Below are 24754 nucleotides of genomic sequence, written 5' to 3'. Positions count from 1 at the left end.
GCATTCATGGTTTGTTTTGTATATTCTATTTTTAAATATTTAACCTTTTCCAAATTACATTTTGTTTTTGACGATTAGAACAGAACACCTGTGGAATCTTGCAGTTTTGCTTACCCTGGTACTGCTTTATGCACTCGTGAAAGTGTACTATACGCGAGTACGCGACCTTCGTAACAATTTAAATCGATCGTAGTCTTTGTACACCGCCTGGCTTGTTTCAAGAACGTCGTGTTGCGTTGAGCATATAAGACAAAACATTTTACTGCTCTCGTCCATTTCAAATTGTTTCGGGTCGTTATTTTGACAGACGTTGCACACCGTCTTTTGCACCGAGAGGTTTTTGTATCTTAATGTTCCATTTCTTATCCTCCACCAACTCGAACGAAATGGCCACGTACTGTTGATACAGCGTGTTTTTCTTCTCTTCAATGTTAGCATTTAGCGGGTTGTTCAGAATCGTCATACACTCCTGCACCAGTTCCGTGGTTTTAACGATGAACGCGTTTTTAATGAGCACGCGGCGCTCTAGCTCTTCTTTCGTTTCCTGTAAATAACGCACTGTCTCCTCCGTAAATAACGGAGAGGAAAGTAAATCGGTCACGGTTTGCAAGGTGGTCTTTGTCTCCTGTTCTTCCTGTGAAAAGCGGGAAAGAATTTTGTTGTGTAATGAAATAATATTCATATTTACGTCAGACATTGATTTCATATATAATATATATATTTTATAACATAAAGATCACGAGGCTCTTGACAGGATAGGTCGCACGGTACGACGGGTTAGGAAGTTTTATATAACAAAAAAAAATTGAATCGACTTAAGTATTTTTTTACTATGTATAAAATGGATAGCACAACGGTACACGAGTTGATTCAACGGCGTTTTCAGCAAATTGAAAATCCACAACCACAAGATAAGCATTTAAAAAGATTTTTACAAGATTTAAAATTTTCACAAAAAATATTTAATAGCATACAATTCAAAAGGCATAAACCTGTTAAAACAGTTGGCTTTATGATTATCGTATGCTGGATTTAGTAGATTATAAAAAGGATTAAGGTTCATTTCCAAACCCAAACAGGGTTTGAAAATGACTATTACAAGTCTATTAGGCTTTTATTGTCAACCCATGAATTAAACGATTCGGGATAACCAAGCCAATTGTTAACGACTTGTTTCCGCGTTTTCGAATAACTTTTTCAATTCTATATACTTCTTGACTTGTCTTATGTAGTTCTTGTTCATAAAACGTACCCTGTATTTCCTCACCATTATAATCAGTGATTTTATACGTTGGTGGATCCGTATATTGAACTTGTGACACTGTAAACACTTCTTCAGTCCATCTAGGCGTATATCCTTTTTCAAATATTCCCTTTTTCTTAGTGATTCTCACCTTATCGCCGACTTCAAATATTGGCTTACCGTACTTTTGGGTGTTTGGAGTACAAATTGAACCAAACTACGCTTTCGTTCTTTTTGTCACTAGCATCAACAGGTGTTAGTTTGATTGATGAATGCTTTGTGTTGTTATAATCATTTACCATTTCATCAAAGACATCGATATATTTTCTGGTAGAGTTGGCTGAAAAATATTTGAACATCTTTTCCTTCATTGTTCTGTTCCACCGCTCTACCACGGAACTTTTCTCTTCGTTTTCTGTGGAATACAACTCGACTCCCAACGCCATTACATTTTTATTGTAGAACTCTTTTCCTTTATCGACCCACAGCTTTTGGGGTTGCCTTTCCTTAAATATTTTGTGAAATGCTTCTGCATCCTGAACTCCGGTTTTACTCTTTAATAGAACAATCCATCCATATTTTGAAAATACATCTATAACTGTTAGCAAGTAGTTTACACCATTATTAAACTTAGCAAAAGCTTGCATGTCTACTAAATCAGCAGCCCATATTTTATCAACGCCATGGGCAACGACTATTCTTTTTCTAAAACGTTTTACAACGGATCTATGCAGTTCGTCTGCGAGCTGATCAGTCCATTTTAGTTCTTTAGCCACGACTTTTTTTCCCCTTATAACCTTAACCATACTTTGCCTTGGTAGATATTATTGGCTTTATTATACTACGCTCAATTCTTTCACGGATCGTTGGGTCTTTAATTGCATCCATTTGTTCAAGCATAATTTTATCAGCTGCGTTTCTACTTGCTGTATCTGGAAAGTGTTGGTAAGCTAAATCATGATGGTAGGCAGCATTATCAACTCGATCAACTGGTTGACTCCAGTCTTTATAAGCACCAGTTGAAGTTAATCGTTCGTTTAAATTAGTTCCAAGTTCTGCAAAGTTCATTTCTGGAATATGCATTTCACCGGGAAATTTAGCCCAGGGAAGCTTTACTTCACTAGTTACCGAATTCAACGACGAAACCAAGTCTCCTCCAATTTTAGTATGCATTTTTACAAACTGTGTTTTAACACAACCGCAAACGACGCACTTTCCGCGAAGCATTGGTTTATTGTTTTTACTTACAACATTTTGCACATCAACTGTTTCAGTTTTGCTTTTGCACTTAACGCAATACATTTTTAAATGAAAAAAAATAATTATATTTAAAATGGAAGTTACAGATCTTTTGTGGAATGATGATATTTCAAAAAGATGCAACGGTAGACTTTTACCGAGATCAATACGAGGTCTTATTATTGGTAAAAGCGGATGCGGAAACACTATACTATTGTTAAACCTTTTACTACGACCAGGATGGTTAGACTACAACAACTTGCAAGTTTTTGGCAAGTCGCTATTTCAGCCGGAGTACAAAATTATTAAGAAAGCGTTTAAAGAAAAGCTGCCTAAAGAAGAGATTCTGAAATTGTTTGCCGAACAAGACTATATTATAGAGAATAACGTTTCACCAGCTCTTTTAGTTGAAAAAATGGCTAAATGTTTAAATAGGCCAGCTGATATTGAATGTAATTGTTTTGAAACGTCTGATGATTTACCTTATCCTAGAGACTTGAGTAGCTCTAAAAAGAATTTAATGATTTTTGACGACCTTCAGTTGGAAAAACAAAACAAATGTGAAACTTATTACATAAGAGGACGCCACAGCAATGTAGACTGCTTTTATCTCGCACAAAACTACGTTAAACTTCCAAGACAAACAATTCGTGAAAATGCAAACTTTATGTGTTTGTTCCCACAGGACATGAAAAATATTAATCACATCTACAACGATCACGTTTCAACTGATATGTCAAAAGAAGAATTTAGAAAATTTTGTAAAAAAAGCCTGTGACCGTCCTCATGGATTTGCTGTTATAGATCTTACTAGTAAAAAAAATAATGGTAAGTATAGATCAAGATTTGACTACTTTTACATACCTCACTAATTGAATAAAAACTTTTTTCTTAATAAAAATGGAAACAAGAGTGCTTGAGGACATGTTATCAGAATTAAAACAAATTAGGATTAATACAAGTCCGAAGAATTCTTTTCACATTATATTGAAAGGAAATAGCTCTCAAATTTGTACTTCATTAAGTCCAACAATTCAACTAGATGTAGACAAAAATACGAAATGGCCTTAGTTAATTTGGAGACCTACTATTCATTTCCAAATATAGACTCTTTAAACAATAATTTTCGCTATAGTTCTGTCAACGGAGATTGGATTGATATAAATAATCCCGAAGGTTCATACGAAGTTGATGATATTAACAATTATGTCCAACGCATAATGATGGAAAATAAGCATTACAACTCTGTCTCGGACGAGTACGCTGTAACGCTAGAGTCAAACGACAGCACACTTAAAACATTACTAAAAATAGCACCAAATTATAATATAGACCTGACACCTGCAAACTCTATCAGAACGGTATTGGGGTTTAATGCAGAAGTATACGCATCAGGATATCTCGAGACAGAAAATATTGTAAATATATTAAGTATTAGTATCTTGAGAGTAACTTGTGATATAATTAACTCATCATACGTTAACAATTCGACTGACAACGTTATATATAGTTTTTTTCCATCAGTCGGACCCGGGTATAAAATTATGGAAACACCAGTTAATTTGGTTTATTTACCTGTTAATTTATCGACAATTTCGTCAAATGAGACAAAACTCACTGGTTAAAACGGGAAACTTGTAAATTGCGTGGTGAAGATCTTTCAATAAGATTTCATATAAGAGAAAAGTAAAAATAAATTAAGTCCTATATACAATGAGTCGTTACGAGAATGTTAAAGTAAATATTAGCGAAGGTAAGAGGTAAAAAATTAAAAAAGCTATTCAAGCTGGAGAGGCAGTGGCTATCCGTTAATCACATAAGGATATATCCGGAGAAGATGTGTTAGCTCTTACTCAAGCACAGATCAACAAAATAACAAAAGCGTACAAAAGTGGAAAAGGAGTGACGATTAAAATGTCAAAAGCACAAATAGAACACAACGCAAAAGTTAAAGGGGGATTTATTGGCGCTATTTTGCCGATGTTGGCAACCGCGGGTAAATTTCTGATGTCAAGCGTTTTACCAGGACTTGCAACCGGCTTACTAACCGGTGTAGGAGCCGCAGCCGGTAGTAAAGTTGTTAACAAAATTAGTGGATCAGGTGTTATGTATTTAAAGAAAAACGGAAGAGGTTGTAAAGTAACACAAGCAGGTAGAGGATTGTATTTAGCTCCGTGGAAGAAAGGTAGTTCGTTAGGAGAGGGGCTGTATCTTAAATCTGGAAAAGGAATGTACATGAGAACAGGAACAGGATTGCTACTAGGACCAAATTCACCATTTAGCAGTATTCCAATATTAGGGATGCTTTTTTAAAAATATTTACATATATTAAAATGCTAAGATATAGTATGCTAATTCACAAGTTTATCCACAAGTCTTTACGATCACCAACAGCGTCAGTTAAATGGTTGCCTCACGAGAATCTTGCACATCCTGCAGAACCACTGTATGGTAAGTGGAACATTTTTGCGCAACAATTGCTCACTATTCAACTGAAAGCAGCACAAACTAATGCATTAGGAATAGGCGTACGGCTTTTTCAAGGTGTTTGTTCGGTATCGCTCAAACAAAGTTTAAAAGAAAAGAGATGTAGTTTTCTATATGGAACTTTTGCTGAATCTGTTAACGACATAATTGTTACAATTCAAAACAACTCAGAAGTTGCAGTAAATATTGATGAAGGTGAATCTTTATGTTTTGTTACACATCAGTCGTTTAATTTTTATTTTTTTTTAAATATAAAAATGGAGTACAAAGATTCTAAATGTAACGCATACGATACGTATGCTAGTGACGCTAAACTATATCCATCTCTACCACCAGTTGTCGTTCCGTCGGCTCCCGAACTGATTAGAGTTGAAGGAAGTGCTCAGTCATACAGACTTCAAAAGATTAATGAAATAAAAAAAATGGCTACAGAAAGAGACAAGCGTGCAAACTTGTCTTAAAAGTATCACAGAGCAGTGAGAGTTGTAGCTGGAGTAGACAACGCTCTTGTTGTTTCTTCAATGGTGTTAGGTGCTACGGGGATAGGAGTATTGAGTACAATCATTGCAGCGCCAGTTGCACTAGCAATGGAAGGTGCTGCCCTAGGTTTAGGACTATTGTCTATCGTTGGAGGACAAACCAATAAAAAGCTATCAATGAAAGCTGAAAAACACGAAAAAATTAAAACACTCGCAGATGCAAAGTTGAATACAATATATCAAAGGCGTTAGCAGACGATCAAATTTCTGATGAAGAATACTCAGGTGATTGTAAGTGAACTAGATAAATTCAATCTTATGAATGAAGAAATAAGATCAAAAATACGAGTAGGTATAGACGAGGAAACAAAACAGTCTCTTATTGCAAAAGGACGTGAAGATGCAATTTTATCGTTTCAAAACATGTTTAGTAAAAAAAAGACGAACACCTCTCAATGAACGTATAACGTCTAAAATCACGTCTCAAATCACGTTGAAAATTACGTCTAAAATCACGTCAAAAATCACGTCTAAAATCACGTCAAAAATCATGTCTAAAATCACGTCTAAAAACATTATTATTTCTATTTAAAAATGTCGTTTTTAAAGATAACAGATCCGGAAAAAAGGGACTCCATGGTGCATGAGTATCTTATGTTAAGAAATAAAATTCGTCAAGACTCTTTATCTGAAAAGCTAGAAGACATTGATCAAAACAGAGAACTAACAAAACTTTACAAACCTATCACCGATTCGCAAAGAGAGTTAAAAGAAGCAACGTCAAGGGCGATACAAGCACTGCCAGCAGCATTAGCAGCTACAACACCTAATGCCATAACTTTCTCTAAATACCCAAGCATACAAGCAGAAGAGGATAAAAGACCGAAAGAAACATTAATAGAACTAGGTTCAAAAGCAACTGAATACTTGAGATCGATGTCAGGCAAACAATTTACCGATACAACATTTGGACTGTATGATAAAGGTGGCGCTTTTTATATTGGAGATTCAGAGGTTAAACTATCTGGAGATGATATTATTGTTGGAGAAACCAAATATAATGGAACCCTAGGACTTTGGGAGCTAATAACATCTAAATATCCTGATTCCGATAAATATACTTTACAAGACATTGACTCCTACAAAACAATTTTACTAAACACCAAAGCTTTTGTGAATCCTGACACGGGTAAGGTTAAATCAAGTTCTGGAGACAAGTACAGAAAAATTATTAAACAAATCTATGATGCATATTTAAAACCTCAAAAGGCACAAAGACAACTTCATTATTCAAGAAGAAAGGAGAAGGAATAGCGTTAAAGCCTTCTGATCCAAACAGATTCGTTGAAATGCTTACATTACGAGTTAATAGTTATAATGCAGGTAATACTGGAGTAAAAAATGAAATCATAGACATAGCAGATGAACTGGTGAGACAAGCGGTAATAGACAAAGAATATTATAAAAAATTAATGTTACGTATTTAAAAAATTATTGTTAAACAAAGGTATATAAAAAAAACACGTTATCGGCGGTTCTGGAATGTTTGAAACCGTCTCAAATTTCTTTAAGCGAATGGTAGGATCAACGGCTGCGAAAACTGCTGCAAATGTCGCAAAAAAGGTTGCATCAAAAGTGAGTAGCGCATCGAAAACAGAAAAAGGTAAAACGGCTATCGAAGCCGGAAAATCGCTTGTAAAAGAAGTTGGTTTAAAAGCTATTGATGTTGGAAAAGATGTAGCTATAGCCAAAGCTAAAGCTTTGATTGATGGGTATAATGCACCAAACAATCGGGAAATAACGCAAGAATCGAGGGACGCGTTAGCGTCTCTCATACATATGGGTTCTAATTAAGCAACAAACATTAACAACTTGATTGCAAGTTCCGGCGTTGGGGTGAAGAGAGGTACTACAAGGGCAAACTTAATATCAATTCAAGATCTTGTAAAAAGGTTGAACACAGGATCCGGTCTTCGTCTGGCTTAAGAATTTTTTTTTCTTTTATAATTAAAATAGCAACAATGTCGAGCGAAATATTAAATTTTACGGAAGCTGCACCTATTGACGAATCCATTGAAAAATATGAGTTTAAGGCGTATGAGCCTGTAAATGGTACGAATTTAAATTCATCGGGTACCGTAACTATCGATATCGGGTTGTATGATGTATTTGTTCATCCTGCGGAATCGCACCTCCTTATTGAAGGTAGACTAACTAAAGTTAATGGGGATGCATACGCAGACGATGATGTAGTAACGTTAACAAACAATGGGCTTATGCATTTGTTTTCTAATATTACGTATAAGCTATCCGATCAACAAGTAGAATCGTTGAATCATCCTGGACAGGCTACGACCATTATTGGAATGCTCAAGTATCCGGATGGTTTTTCAAAAGCGCAAGAACTCAATCATCTTTGGACTAAAGATACGGCGGCAACAGCTCATTTGGTAAATAACACAGGCTTTGCTATCAGGCAGGCATACCTTATTCAGAAGCCTAACCCCAAGGGAACATTCTCGTTCGTTGTTCCGCTGAAACACATTTTCGGCTTTTGCAATGGCTATGACAAGATTGTGTATGGATCAAAACATACGCTCGCACTTGTTAGAAAAACTGACAACGATGCCATCTTTAGACACAATGACGAAGATGAGGGTGAAGTAAGCCTTGATAAAATGTCATGGTTTATGCCTCATATTTTACCTGCAGATATGGAAAAATTTCAGCTGTACAAATCCATTCAGGCAAAGGTAACAGTACCCGTCGCTTTCAGTTCTAGACATTGTGAAAGTATTACAGTTCCACAGTCTACGTCGTTCAACTGGAGACTAAGTGTTAGAACACCAACCGAAAAACCGCGATACATTTTGGTAGGATTCCAAACTGATCGCAAAAATAATCAAACAAGAAATACATCGATATTCGATCATTGCAATCTAAATAACATATATGTGACTGTTAACAATCAGCGATACCCTAAGGCTGATTACAACTTATCTTTTTCAAACCAAACGTTCGCACGAGCTTAATATGAAGCGGCCAGATTTAGCGAAAAGTTTTATGGAATGGATCCGCTGATAACATAAAGTAACATTACACCGGCGGATTTCAAAGACCTGTTTCCAATTATGGTGTTTGATGTCAGCAAACAAAGTGAGCGCTTAAAATATGCATCGGTAGAGATGCAAATCCAAGCGACATTCCACCAGAATGTGCCAGCGGGAAAAGAAGCGTACGCAGTTGTTATTTCCGACCAAATGATAAAATTTACCTCTGACGGATCTAAAATGTATATAGTGATGAAATATAAAAAAAATTGAATTGACTTAAGTAATTTATTTACCATTATAAAATAATGAATCGAATTGTAATAAGTTTGCGTGGTGTAGCGTCAACGGTCTGGGGCACGGCAAGGTTTATGTGGTCCTCCATATGGTTTGATGATGATTGGAAATGAAGGGAATGGGAAATGGAAGGACAAATAATACTAGAAAAGAAACAAAATGAATATTTGGAATGGATAGCCGGAGGCAGACCCATGATAGAGAAAGATGAATATTTCGATTGGCTAGAAAAGAAAAAAAATGACTATTTGGAATGGCTAGAAAAGAAAAAGAACGAAGAAACATATAGAAAAGGGAAAGATTAATATTTTGTTTGTCTAGACAAGAAAAAAAGGGAATGGGAAATGGAAGGACAAATAATACTAGAAAAGAAACAAAATGAATATTTGGAATGGATAGCCGGGGGCAGACCCATGATAGAGAAAGATGAATATTTGGATTGGCTAGAAAAGAAAAAAATGACTATTTGGAATGGCTAGAAAAGAAAAAGAACGAAGAAACATATATAAAAGGGAAAGATGAATATTTTGTTTGTCTAGACAAGAAAAAAGATGAATATTTGGATTGGCTAGAAAAGAAAAAATATTTCTATTTTGGATGACAAGATTGGGCATTGGACGATCGAATAGACCAAGAAAAAGAAAAGTGGAAGAATGAGTCAGAAAATATTGTAAACATCCCTTAAAAAATGAAAACGACTTAAAGTATTTTATTTTTTATATAAAAAATGAGATACACGAAGAAAGGTTTGCAGACACCAAAGTGTATGACACTAATCCGATTTATTCAATAGTGATTGGCTTACAAGCTAGTTGAAGAGATATTGACTATTAATCATGAACTAAACCATGCATTGGCTCCAGTACATAATGCTATGTTTACTGAAACAGGGCAACTCAGAATAGGAAAAACCAAATCGGTGCTAAAGAATAAATTAAAAGTAGATATTTACGAGCGGCACATTGAAAGCTGGATCACATGTGCATTACAAGATGGATCGGCTCTCCTGTATTTCATTTACTGGCCCTAAGACGGAAAGATACATGGCTATATTGACAATTTAAAGTCTTATATAAGACAAATTCTTAATAAATGTGATGTCCACTTAGTGTTCGACCGAGTTCAGCACCATGAGTGTGACGAGGTCAGGTAGACAATCCAATGTCTCAAGATTGTGCAAACTAACGGAAGACATGTCATTACCATTACAGACTTTTAAACAAGGTCTCACTGATAACAACCAACAGCTGATCTAAAAGCTTGACGCACTGATAGAAAATTTCACCTCTTGTGCACTCAAACACACACGTTGTCGTTACATGAGATCATGATACACACAGTGAAATATATATTTTTTACTGAAGGTGTCATTATCAATTGGCTGATTTAAAAACAACCCACACATAAGCTAACGCAATTATGATAAGACAAAAGGTTGATGATGTTGACGCAGAGCAAACTACCATTTCTGTGTTGTTCTGCCATCATAGTATGGTCACATGGAATCACCAGTGAGAGGAAGAGCAGTTATAGACATTTGCAAAATAGCCACAAAGCATAGTACAATCGCGACCTCCTGTCTTCCCACATTATCTTTGGATGCGACGCTGTGGCTGGTTCATTAGGTATTGGTAAGGGTACAGTTATTAAGATGCTACACGCAGGCAACTCCATCAGACTGTTAGGCGATATTACAGCTTGAATGAAAGAGTTTGTGAAGGAAGCGACCAGATTTGTCTCACCATGCTATATTTAGCCTGATACAGAGGAAATGTCAAGTAATAGATACCTTTTGGGCAGCCAGGGCAGGCAAGTTGGATAAGACTATGCTATTGCTAGCAAGCTTGCCGACAAACACGTCAGCATTGTATGAAAATGTGAAACGTGCTCACATACAGGCGTATATTTGGAAACACGCATTAGATGCAGACCCCCATATTTGAGTTCATGTGATTATGGTTGTCGAAAGGACGCCGCGTCAAATACCCATTTACCTTGTACAGTAGCATCAAATGTTGCCTTACATGTGGGTGTACAGCGATTGCCCATGTTCATAACTTTGGATCTCATGTAATAAAACGCGTCTACCATGTACTTTCTTTTGCTCTTGTTATTGGTAAGGGTTGACTTACTACAATTTAACAATGAGCCGAAAAAACATGTCCGTTATATAACTAACTTTTTTGATGAGAAAGAAAAGAAAGAAGTAAATAATTGTGTATTGCGTTATAAAATTGTTGGTATGAAAGACAAACCTGGGAACTGAATTAATATTTACATTAGAACAAGAACTCACAACATGCGCTGAACTAGTATACAGACTACTTTATACCATGATGTTTGACAAATGTGAACTGATGATAACCATAACAGAGGTTGAATTATACGTATTACGATGTCTCAATTGATATATAATGTGCATTTAATGTGCGCATTTATGACACCGGTGTATTTTTATAACAAACAATACCTTTGACGAAGTTGTCACTGTACACAACGATAATTTAACATTTCTCGTATGGTCAGGATCACTGTTACGGTGTCACACGCTGGTCGTGTAAAACAGTTTCAATTTTCGGATTGATTAAGAACATGTATATAAAGAAATTTGAAAGTGCAACATTATATTGTACATATATTCATTTGTTTTTATGTTGCTTTATTTAATTCAGTAGTTTGAAGGATTTTCTTTTGATATAGTTGTCAGACGGTAGGGCCGTTTTATTTGTACAATTTGTCGGTCTTGTCTTTTAGACCGATGATTATAGTAAAGTCTGCACATGAATAGTATGGCGAGTAAGGATCTGCAGCTCCAGCATTGTAAATTTCACCTTTTAGGCCACACAAGACTTCAGACGTGAGCAATTGACACCTTAATATATTTATATTTTTTTTAGTGTTCTTATTAATTCTTTGTGGATTTGTTTTATTGTTTATCAGTGTATACTTACACTGAATTTACATTACTCATTACCATATTTTTTAAGACGTTTATTAAAAAAAAAATAATTTGGTATTGCTATAATTGTATTTATCTTGTATCTGTATAAATTCATAATGTGTCTTTTTAGTGCTATCCCAATTAGCAGGTTAAAAAGCAAAAAAAAAATTCTTCAAAATTAGCAGGTACGCCATAAATATTCCTTTCAATGTTTTGACTACCATGTATTTGATCTGGTAGCTGAATGGAAATCCATAAAACTCAAGACGTTTGTCACTCACTGATTAGTTGTATGTGTGTTATCTTGAATTGAATTTAAAATAATCAGTCATATATCATAAACATTTACAGTGTATACTTTTAGAAGATGTATATGATTTATTGTAATTATTGTTCTAATAATATGTTTATAAACTCATGTCAATCACATTTTGATAAGCTTTGGAAAATGTATGTATTACAACTGTAAATTGTGTTAAAAACGCCGAAAAACCAACAAAACAAACACACACATACTTAGGGTTCGGGCAAGTGGACTCAACGGCTAGAGCTCTTTTTTCTAGTAGTCTCACTTCGATCGCTCTCGACACGCGTCACTCTGGATCAGCAGACGATTTCTTGCCTCTGGTACAATGATCACTGTTTTGAACTACTTTAAATATGACCACGCCCATGAGCATCGACATTCATATTAAAAAAAATGTCAGAGAAATTGTATACATCATAAGGAAGCTCGAAAACACAGTGGAAAACGGTTTTACTTACCGGTACACAAAGTTGAGAATCGTGTTTTATGTGGTACGGTTTTACTGTGGAATAGTATTGTTTTCGACTTTGTTCGAAGCCATTGAACTGGAAGTGGAATTATTAGGGAAAATGGAATCTTGAGATATCTGATCATTCATCATCATGCTTGCTTATTATCATCATATTTGTTTTACATAGATTATAAACAGTGTCAAATAATGGGCAAACCAACTGGCACAACAACACGTTATTGGTGTGGTTGTGAACAATGTAGTCTAGCTAAGAACTTCACAGTAAATAAATATGTCACATTTGATCTTATTGGTATAATTGGTTATCATTCAAAAACACAGATGAGCATCTACGCCGTACATCTTTAAAAGACATTTCTTGTTTTGAAAATAACTTTTCCAAATAATATAATTTTCCGTATACTGTAGATCTATCACAATTTAGGCACTTTTGCGTTCGTTTTCTCTTAACGTAATATTTACTTATTTAGATATATATATAAGCAGGTTCGTGTAAATGGGGTAAATCAAGTGGTAGCATTTTACTCTTGTTATACAAAAAGTCGCTACCAAAACGGATAAATGAATCAGGTGATTGCATTTACTCACATGCTTTTAATTTCATCAAAACACCCATTAGGGGTGTAAAACTATATTCCTGAAGTCATTTTTCATTAGATAACCTCGGCTCACTTATGCCTATAGCTATACAACTGCATTGCATTTATAAAAAAAGTAGATCATTGATAAAAAGCAATTATCTAAAGTTTTTGTTCTTCTATCGGATTAAAACATGAAAATCTCTGTTATTTGCTCAACGTTGGTATTGTTTGTCCGTAAAAATGTATGTATTTATATATAAACCGCGCTCTGAGAAAATCGGGCTTAATCGGGCTTAATGCACTGCCCAGGCTAATCGGGGACGACATTTTCCTCATTTTTTTATTTATTTTTTTTTTCAAAAAAATAATATCCACCGGTATATTTAAATTAAGTACGAGCGTTTAAATTAATTCAATCGAACAGCTACTTCGCGGATGTCTCATAAAAGCTCAATCCTAAATTATGCATCCATCTAACTTCTGTTTGGAAGATATTTTAATCACTTCACATGAATAACCACTTTTTCCTTTCACATGTGTAGCTCAATAGCAATTGTTGACAACCATGTTGGAGATATTTGCAAAACTTTCAAAGTTTACATAAATTCGCTTAAACTTTACTGTTGCATCTGTTACGTCCCTTTGGTTAAACTGAAATTTAAGAAAATAATGAGCACAAAGGAAATCCTGATACTGCAAATACATATGTATATCATGAAAGCCAGTAATAAGAATACGTCCCGATTGAGATTAATACATTTCAAGCATTGTTGTGCCACCGTAAATATTTCATCAGTAATCACATGTCCTTTTCATGGGAAAAGCGAAGCAATATCTTATTCATATTCTCTTTCACTTTTATTGCAGTTAAATAACAAGGCATGATAAAATGCTTGAAACAAAAAATTCAATAAATAGCAAAACATGACAGTGATAAACAACCGTTTCACATAAACTTGATAAACACAACAATTGCAAAAATGCATGCAAAATGCAAATTGGAATAATAGTTGCACCTGCAAGATATTTTGAAATCGTATCTAGCGCTATTCATTGATTTATGTAAAATGCCAGCATCCTGCGTTCCCCTATTATTTGGATTAGTGGGTGGAAAAGGATTGCTTGATTTATGAGTTTCTAAAAAAAACACGCTATACTTAAGTCATTGGTGGTATTTAGATGACAAACACACGTGTGTTAGGACTGAACATTTTTAGAACTTTGACAGATACCCATTACGTGGAACGTTATTTGACTTGTGATGTTAAAAATAGGATAGCGAATATAAAACAAGTTACTAGAACCACACACGAAGGCATTTGAACAAGATCTAGGCGTGGAACCAGTAAAACTTAATTTCTCCGGTGTTGTACCACAACTAAATAACAATTTAATAATTGCAACAATCGGTACTTTTCACACAATTTGACCATATTAATACATGTACACTATAATTGCGTACTTAATCCACAATGAATAGTGCGGATATATAGGATCTGGCATGAGTTCTCATATCATACCATATTTTAAAAAACGAGTTTAGGAATTTCGTAAGTAAGCGAGCCTTTGGCGAGCTTACTTAAGAATTTCCTGAATTAGTTTAATATAATATGGTATGATATGACAACGAGTGTTAGACCTTTTTATCACATGCTTAAAATGAGCAAAATAAATAAATATTTACGCAAATATAATGATAAATCCCGAATGTTGTTTACATTTCGTAACGGCATTTGACGTTGCAACGTCATTTCAGCAAAATAACAAAATGCGATTGGTCAATCGGAACGAAAATAAGCCAATGAAAACGCTTAAAAAGTATATTACACATGTGTTAGATATATAGGATCTGGCATGAGTTGTCATATCATACCATATTTTATAAAATGAGTTCAGGAATATGTTAGTAAGCGAGCCTTTGGCGAGCTTACTAACGAATTTGCTGGACGAGTTTAATAAAATATGGTATGATATGACAACAAGTATCATATCTTTTTTATCACATGCATTTAAATGAGCAAATTATATAAATATTTACGCAAACATAATGATAAATACCGAATGTTGTTTACATTTCGTGACGTTATTTGACGTTGCAACGTCATTTCAGCGAAATAACAAAATGCGATTGGTCAATCGAACGAAAATAAGCAAATGAAAATGCTTAACAAGTATATAACACATGTGTAAGATATAGAGGATACTTGTTCATGTCACTTAGTGTAAGATCGTTTGTTATTTTTACGAGTGATCATAGAAAATATTAGAGCTATTTTTCTATGATCACGAGTGAAATGACAAACGATCTTACACTGACACGAACACATTTTCTGTTTCTTTTATTCCCCTTTTTCAAGAAAATAATTAACAGCTGTTTCCCTTTTGCTGAAAAGTTACCCTTTCTCGGAGTTTCTCCCGTGGCGTGCCTCAATACATTGATATGACGTCATTTTGTTGACGGAATGACGTCATTTTGTTGACGAAATTACGTCATAATTCCAGGGAATTTCTTCAATTAAACTCTTTTACAATGTAAATAAACGGTAAAAAAAGCATAAAACTAAAAGAAAACGTGTTGGATTCGGTGGAATATCGATTTTGTTTCACTCGTGATCATTGAAAAAAATATAAACAAAGATATAAACAAGGGAAGTACGTTTTGATATGATAATCTAAAAATAGAAAAAGGAATTCAGAAATTGTGTTCTATTCATCGGTGAAAAGAACAATTGTGTTATTTTCACTGCTGTTATTTCACTGCAGAAATGTCATATTTTATCATTAGGTATAACAGAAAAAATATATGTAATGGTTATATTACATGGGAAACAGGGTATGGCATGTGATAAAAATATTCGTAATGGTTAAATTACATAGGAAACAGGGTATGGCCAGCATGTGATAAAAATAAATATGTATCAGCACAACACAAGTATCCACTATCATTTGTAGTAAATATTAAGACATGTGTTAGGAGATACGTTTTCCCATTCATCCCTGAAATTCGCATTAATTTTGAGGAACAGGTAGGCCACAGTATACTTTAAAGAGAAAAGAATTACTATTTTATCTATGTGCAAAATCATGTCATAACTTTTTATTGATTGGTTGTCTAATTGTCTGATCTAATAAATAACTCTCCACGTTTGCCATGGTTTTTCTCGTCGGGAATTTATCCAGAGCATCGTGTTCATTCTTTATGTTGTCCGTATACTCAACTACCTCACGCATACGAGGCCGATCATTTGGGTCCATCTGCAGACAGTTTTCTATTAACGCGCGCGTTTTTACTGTGTAAATACTGACCGTTTGCTCTAAATTCAACATAACTTCCGGTTGAACTCTTTCCGTAAAGTCGTTAAGTGTCATCTCCCCCCGTTCCTTCGCATACACTTTCGGAAAGTCGTAATTGGTCAATTCAATTACAAGAAGTCCGAACGCATAGATGTCGGCTGTCGGTTTGTAGACGTCGCCAGAGAGCACTTCCGGTGCCAAATGCACGAAGTCTCCCGAGTAAATGGACTCTCGGTAGGTTGGGAACACAGCTTTACGGGGAAGACAGGCACCCGTGAGACGGACTTGACCGTCTTTGTCCACCTGTCAACACACATCACATATGCATTAAAACGAACATGTCTGTTTACATATATTTTATCTTTATCTCCAACGTAACAAAACGATAGCATTGTCGACTTTTTATGCTGACTGTAATTTACAGCAATTGGGTCAGAGTGTACTTGTTGAAGTCCATGTACATCGATTTAAGTTTGTTGAAAAGATCAGTACTTTTCGAAATTCTTAAAGCATCTAAAGCACACCGTCTCGCATGTAGACACAGTGGAATTAATCATGACAAATGACATACTGTAATGTTCATGTGCGACCATTATTTAAGTGTACTTAGCATGTTCAGTTTACCGTAACTGTGTCCTGCGTGAGCTCCATGTGCACCATGCCCTTGTTGTGCAGATACTCCAGGCCGCTGGCGACCCCAAGCAGCACTTCCGGTATGAGCTCCCGCATGTTCAGGGACGTGGAGGCGAGCGTCTTCCGCAGGGGGTGCAGGTCGCCGTCGAAAACGAATGAAGGACAGATGGCGTCTGCGTTATGGATTCCGAGGAACTCCGCTACACCCCTATCCATCCATGTTAGACATCTAGTGCACATGTACAAACTTGGTTCAATTTAACCGCCATATTTGTTTCAGTTCTTACAAAAGATTTTATTAATATGTAAAATGCTAACATACTAACCTTTTAGTTTTTGTTGTGAATATATTCATAACAGAATAGCTTAAACATCAAATACAACTGTGTTTGTAATCTAAAGGCTGCTGTTGTCTTTTATAGTTCCTGAAAACACAAGCTATGATGAACGAACTTGTAACAATTTGAATACATACCTCAGTCTGGCTACCTCGTTGATTGTGCATTTAACACCGGAAGACGGCAGGTACACTCGGATCCCCACTGACCTCTCCACGCCGTTGCGCACAAGGACGCCACTGTACATAATTGTCCAGGAGCCCCGGATGTCCTGTCGCTGCGAGTAGTCCAGCCCACCGGAACTAGAGCGCATGAACTCGCAGGCGTTGAAGGTCACTTTACCATCCTTCGTCTGATCCCGCTGAATCTGAAGTTCACCTCTGGAGAAATCTTCTACTAAGATATAACCTTCGCCAAATGTTCGTAAAGATTTACGAAGTTTCTCTATGCCTATCATCGTCTCGATGTACTCCGCTTGGTGCTGCCGTTCTGACTCGAGACTGTCCTCAATGTGTCTTAGATAAAGCTGGTTTGAAAGAATCATATCCGGAATCCTTATTTTAATAGCCTCTAGATAGTCGCGCGGTCTCTCCACTAAATAGTTCGCTATGATCATAAGCGGCGCGTCGGGGCCGTTTTGTGTATGGCCAAGTTGACTATACATTATCTGAGAGTACTGTGTAGCCACTTTAACAGGGTTGTTTACGAAATCACTTACTTTTATTTTATTCGTAATGTGTTCAAAAATTGCTTTGAAAGGTTTGGTCACGCGAGCCGCCAGTTTTATTGGCAGTTTAGGTTCCGTTAATCTATACTTAAGGTTTATTGGCGTTAAATTGTTCAAGCTTTGTCTTCTGGACTTTGTCATGGCCGATTTTTCACCGTCTAAAGAGTTCGAGGTCGAATCTCCACGGATTTCACTCTCAATTCCATCAAGCTCATCTTGCAGAATGTCAAGATTTGCTTTCATCTCGGAGATGATGTCGCTCTCTATCCCGTCCACAATCTCCTCCTCGCGCTCCCAGATCTCGATGTACGTCATCAGCCTGTCGAAGAACGCTTCCTGGATGCGCGTTCGTATCCACTGCCAGTCTCCAAGTTCCCCGTCCACATCCGGCACGTCGCGTGTCGACCAACCGATAGTTAAGTATTCCTTGCACTTCGGCGTCTTCACCACATTTTGCATGACCTCGTTCAGCTCTCTCGCCTTAGTGTCCACCTTGTCGTTCAGTTCCTGTAGAACCCGTTGCGACTTCTTCTGGAGGTTCAGCAGCTTCTTCAACGTCATTTCCGACATCTCGTTCAGGTCCACGTCCGTCATGTCAAGACGTTTCACGATCGTCCTCAGGTAGTGGTCCGACCGCTTGAGAACCGACTCTATCCATCTAAAAAGTAAAGCTTACCGATAAGTACATCTTGGCACTAATTTAACGCGAAAACGTGATCGTCTCTCGCATGACATTTTTGTATTGATTAGTTTTTGTTAAGTTTATTCCGGTATATAACAAAGCAGAATGCATAATCAGTTTTGTTAACAAAAATTCAGACTTAATGTTTATGATTTCATAACGAACGGGGAAACGGCATGCACAACATGGCAATAAACAGTGTTTTGGTCTAAAAGAATATTGCGACCAGGTATGCATTACTTTACTTATCTTCGGACTTTAACAAACAAAAAAAACCAACTTAGCCTCACTCTGGTAAAACGGGAATGAATGCAACCCGCCCTTCTAATCTGTTCGATACTTTCCGTTATATGAGGAAATGAATGCAACCCACCCTTCTAATCTGTTCGACACTTTCCGTTATATGAGGGAATGAATGCAACCCGCCCTTCTAATCTGTAAGACACTTTCCGTTATATGAGGGAATGAATGCAACCCGTCCTTCTAATCTGTTCGACACTTTCCGTTATATGAGGGCATGAATGCAACCCGCCCTTCTAATCTGTTCGACACTTTCCGTTATATGAGTTTTCGTTTAAAGGGAGTCTTTTCTCAGCCAAGAGCCAGTTAAGGCGGGTAATGTCGTCCCTTATCAGCCTGTGCGCTATGCATAGGCTACTATGGCACAACAGTTTACACACAGTTATAAAGCATAGTTTCTCATAGCGGGGCTACTCACTTGTACGAACTCTTGACTCGTTTCTCCAGCGCGAATATGAAGAGATCTTTGAGTGCGTCTAACAACTGCTTGTAGTTGTCGTTAATGTAGTCCGTGTCCGCCTGCACGTCTCGCAGAGCTTTCTCGGTGGAGAATAACACCACCTGCGACTCGTCAAAACTCGGCCAGCAAGCCGACAGCTTTTCTATGGAATACAGGCGAGGGATAGATTGTCTCATAGTTGTGTTATGCTTATTCCACCACAAGTTGATATGCAGTTTCTCGGGATTAGACCGCAAAAATATGAAACGAGCGACAACAAAAATGTATTGTTAAAAAAATGTTTTATATTTTAAATTAGAGGCGAGCGAATAGCGCAGTTACAACAACAGCAACAACAACAGTGTTTTCTTATCAATTTAGCATTTCTTTCAAACGTATGAAAAGCTTTATCAATCACACAGTATAAACGCTGTGTCTTGGTTAACACATACTATAATGGCTGTACACGCATTCAAATTTGGTAGAGATTGGTAAAATGTCATTATGGGTGGTTCGGTTTTTATTAACAGCATACAGCACACAGTAATCGTTGCATAAAACTTTTAATATAATTCATATCCACATAGCAAATTGCCTTTTCAATAAAACATAATAATTCATATCCACATAGCAAATTGCCTTTTCAATAAAACATATTTAAGAATTTATTGTTAATACCATCCATGTGGAGTATGGTCATGAAAAGCGCGTATATGAATTGATGCGATAAGACAGCAGTACACGTAAAGAAAACGATGACATTATATTTTTTCTCATAAAATAAATTCACGTTTTGTCCTTAAATATGTTGTTATTTCAAATGGCGGGAAATGATGTTTGAAAATCTGATACGAGGAGGCGATGTATCATAACCGCTACAACCATTACCAGCAAAACCGACAACACAGCCACCAGCATCCCCATCATTGTGTCGACGTACCTATTGCGTTCTTCTTCACTTTATCGAGTTCGTCTTTCGGCACAAGATCGACGCGATTGCAGACGAACAGTGCGGACTTGGGGTCAAAGGTTGTGTGGCTTCCCGTGGGGTCCGACCTTGATCTCTGCTGCTTTATCACGATCTTCAGAAGGTTCAGCAACTGAGGTGAATAAATTGTGGGTGAAATATCATCATCATCATCATCATCAACATCATCATCATCATCATCATCATCATCATCATCATCATCATCATCATCATCATCATCATCATCATCATCATCATCATCATCATCATCATAATCATCATCATCATTATCGTCATCGTCATCGTCATTGTCGTCGTCGTCGTCATCATCATCGTCATCATCATCATCATCATCATCATCATCATCATCATCATCATCATCATCATCATCATCATCATTATCATTATCATTATTATCCCAAACAGTATTACAAAATGTATCCAATTCATCACATCCAGCATGATCATCATCATTATTGTCCAGTTACAAACAAATCATATATGCTACCCTTTGTGGACGAAATAAACTTGCAATTATGGTACAATATTCATCACTTTATCAAAAACAAGGGACACTAAATGTGGACACCTTTGTTCCTTGTTTCTGATGGCACGTTCTTCAATGTTATTCAAAAGAAATGCCTCATTGAAGATGCATTTGAGGAATAAGTAACCCGTCGCTCAATGTTGACTTACATAAATGCATCGGTTTTGGCAGTCATTTTTAATGCTTTGCAAGCACTTGCCGTAGATTATAAATAACTGTCTTTTTAGTTATGTGTATATCTTCATAAAAGTAAAGTAACGTTAATAATAAAGACAAATATTACATCTTGATTCATTGATTGATTGATTTATTTCGGCATGGAGTACATAAACATGGACATTTAAAACAGCGTGTATAATAGAGAAACGTAGATGACATGAGAATCACAGTACAAATCTATATTTGGCATTTTGTATTCACAGTAGGGAATAGACTATAAAGGAATATAAAGAATTATATTTATAGATTTCAAAAAAGATAGAAAAAACTTGAAATTAAGACACAAACTTACACATTACGCAATGTCCTTAAAACCTAATAAAATAATAATTTAATATCAACTAAAGAAAAGCTGATAAAACAATTCACAACTTCAGCAATAATTAAAAATCATCAAATGACTAGATCTAGATGAACTGATTAAAATATTCCTATACCGAAACAATAATGATACATAGATAATAATGATATATAAATGAGAAAATTATAAACTGTCCATCAGGTACTTCTTAACTGCTATTTTGAATGAAGGTAACCTTCAAATACTGGATATGTCAGCTGGTAGGCTGTTCCACAAAGAGCAACCAAAAGAGCAGAAGGACTTTTAGACAAAACCTTTGACCTTTGGAATTGCAAAAGCAACCCTTGTACATGACCTCGTCTTATATGCATGGACAGAATCCTGGGGGATAAACGACTCTTCCATATAATCAGGAGCTTAACCATTTTTGACCTTGAAAACATGACAAAGGATAATCTGGTCAACACGTTTGCTGACAGGTAACCAATTAAGCGAGCGGAAGTGTTGTGGAACAACATGTGATCTGGCGTCAAGATTGAGAATAAACCTAATTAGATTATTTTGAGTAACCTGTAGCTTGTGTTTAAGCAACTGAGTTAAACCGGTGTACCATATTGAACAGCAATAATCAAAGTGACATTGTATCAAGGACATAATAAGGATCTGAATACTGCAGATTTAAATCTAAGCTAGCAGAGGAACTACTATGTTCAATGATTCTTTTTAATTAAACTCTCGAAAAAAAAAGAAAAAGATTCAGGTGCATTTTTTTAAATTCTAATTTAAGGAATGTCTGGCCTCTCAAAGGGTGTTCTAATGGGTGTTTTTTCTGCAACTGTGTATGGTTTGCCTCTGAAGGTCAAAATAAACAAGTCTTAAACTAGGCATTTAAGATAGAAGTCAACAGATATAATACAAAATTCAATGAGCCATACCCTGTCCTCCTGCACTCCGCCCGCGTTGTCTGTCTTGATGATGTACAAGAATCCCTGAATGTGGTGGCTGCCTATGAAGTTCATTAGCTCCGCCTCTAAAAACTCGTTTTCTCCGATTCCTGGGGTATCCACCAACACCAGACCGCTCTGAAAAAAATACACAGGAAAGAATATAGTCAAAGATGTCTGCGGTGTCAACCACCAACCACCCACACTTAAGTCGTACAAACCCGCAGCGGAAAATACACAAAAGATGTTAGAATCACAGATATCTGGTGTGTACACCACCACAAGCCCTCTCTGAAACAACAAACAGGGATCGGAGTCAACAAGATCTAGTCTCTAAATCGGGGTATAGCAGGCCAGGAGTCAACAAGGTCTAGTCTCTATATCGGTGTATAGCATACCAGGAATCAACAAGGTCTAGTCTCTAAATCGGTATATAGCATGCCAGGAGTCAACAAGGTCTAGTCTCTATATCGAGTTATAGCATGCCAGGAGTAAAAATGGTCTAGTCTCTATATCGGGGTATAGCATGCCAGGAGTCAACAAGGTCTAGTCTCTATATCGGGGTTTAGCATGCCAGGAGTAAACAATGTCTAGTCTCTATATCGGGGTATAGCATGCCAGGAGTCAGCAAGGTCTAATCTCTATATCGGGGTATAGCATGTCAGGAGTCAACAAGGTCTAGTCTCTATATCGAGGTATAGCATGCCAGGAGTTAACAAGGTCTAGTCTCTATATCGAGGTATAGCATGACAGGAGTTAACAAGGTCTAGTCTCTATATCGAGGTATAGCATGTCAGGAGTCAACAAGGTCTAGTCTCTAAATCGCGGTATAGCATTCCAGGAGTCAGAAAGGTCTAGTCTCTATATCAGGGTATAGCATTCCAGGAGTCAACACGGTCTATTCTCTATATCGGGGTAAAGCATGCCAGGAGTCAACACGGTCTAGTCTCTATATCGAGGTATAGCATGCCAGGAGTCAACAAGGTCTAGTCTCTATATCGGGGTATAGCATGTCAGGAGTCAACAAGGTCTAGTCTCTATATCGAGGTATAGCATGCCAGGGGTCAACAAGGTCTAGTCTCTATATCGAGGTATAGCATGCCAGGAGTTAACAAGGTCTAGTCTCTATATCAGGGTATAGCATGCCAGGAGTCAACAAGGTCTAGTCTCTATATCGGGGTATAGCATGCCAGGAGTCAACAAGGTCTAGTCTCTATATCGGGGTCTAGCAAGCCAGGAGTCAACACGGTCTAGTCTCTATATCGGGGTATAGCATGCCAGGAGTAAGCAAGGTCTAGTCCCTATATCGGGGTATAGCATTCCAAGAGACAACAGGGTCAAGTCTCTATATCGGGGTAAAGCATGCAAAGTGTCAACACGGTCTAGTCTCTATATCGGGGTATAGCATGCCAGGAGTAAGCAAGGTCTAGTCTCTAAATCGGGGCACAGCATGCCAATATTAACCGGACGCCCGTGAACTATATAACCATAAATTACGCGCATTTTGTTTGTGGGCAGTATTTACAGGCTTATCGATGCTATTACAGAAGAAAAATATTACGATATTTTAATATATGCATCCATAAAGGTCATGGTCAGGTATATGTCCTCGAGCTGTACCCTGTGTGAAACTCTTACTATAATCATGCCTCCTCGTCACTCCACAGGGCTCAGATTCACAATCGTCTTTTAAGAATATTTTTGTTGTACATTGTGAAGAGTGTATCAGTAAGTAAATTAACCGATGAGTGGTACACGAGTACACGGGAGAGCTGATGGCAACCGCTGTAATTTCGGCGCCGAAATTAGAATCGGAGAGCGGCCTAGGTACTGATGACCATCCAAGACATGAGTTGTCGGTGCTTGGGGCTGCTTTCAATGCCGTTTTTATTAATATTTCATATAGCTCAACATATCATTTCCTCCGAATATAGTCCCACAATTTCCCAACGAACGTTTTAACTTTGAAATTTTGTTCAGAAATATCTTAGAGCAACCAGCGAGTGACCAGACGCTATTATGCGCACAGACTTCATATGAGGCATTAACTTTAACTTGACAAATATTAAACATAGCTCATAATTTTCTTCTATGGACCCTATTGAATAGTGTTACAACTCCCGAAAAACTGCATAGAACTCGTATTTAAATGACACTTTAAGGCATATGTAATAACACTATAGGCATAATTAACTTATGTAATTAACAAGTATAGAATGCAACACAATGTAGCATATATTGAAATTTAAGGAGTTTATAACATAAAT

The 24754-nt window shown here is 36.7% G+C and overlaps 1 protein-coding gene across 1 annotated transcript in view; it reads right to left on the bottom strand.

The window, feature by feature from the left end:
* The window catches only part of LOC127846264 (uncharacterized), a 35955-nt gene that overhangs the window by 1342 nt on the left and 9859 nt on the right, over positions 1 to 24754 (bottom strand). Inside the window, exons 2-8 of the mRNA XM_052377435.1 lie at positions 22479 to 22625; positions 20450 to 20609; positions 19489 to 19672; positions 17484 to 18746; positions 17015 to 17252; positions 16523 to 16693; positions 310 to 634 (exon numbers count right to left, since the gene is read on the bottom strand). Of these exons, the coding sequence (XP_052233395.1) occupies positions 310 to 634; positions 16523 to 16693; positions 17015 to 17252; positions 17484 to 18746; positions 19489 to 19672; positions 20450 to 20609; positions 22479 to 22625 (2488 nt within the window). The remainder of the gene's footprint in view (positions 1 to 309; positions 635 to 16522; positions 16694 to 17014; positions 17253 to 17483; positions 18747 to 19488; positions 19673 to 20449; positions 20610 to 22478; positions 22626 to 24754) is intronic.

Source organism: Dreissena polymorpha, chromosome 9 (genome assembly GCF_020536995.1).
Source record: "Dreissena polymorpha isolate Duluth1 chromosome 9, UMN_Dpol_1.0, whole genome shotgun sequence".
Classification (NCBI taxonomy): Eukaryota; Metazoa; Mollusca; class Bivalvia; order Myida; family Dreissenidae; genus Dreissena; species Dreissena polymorpha.
The sequence above is the reverse complement of the archived record's forward strand: the minus strand, read 5'-3'. Positions and strand labels throughout refer to the sequence as shown.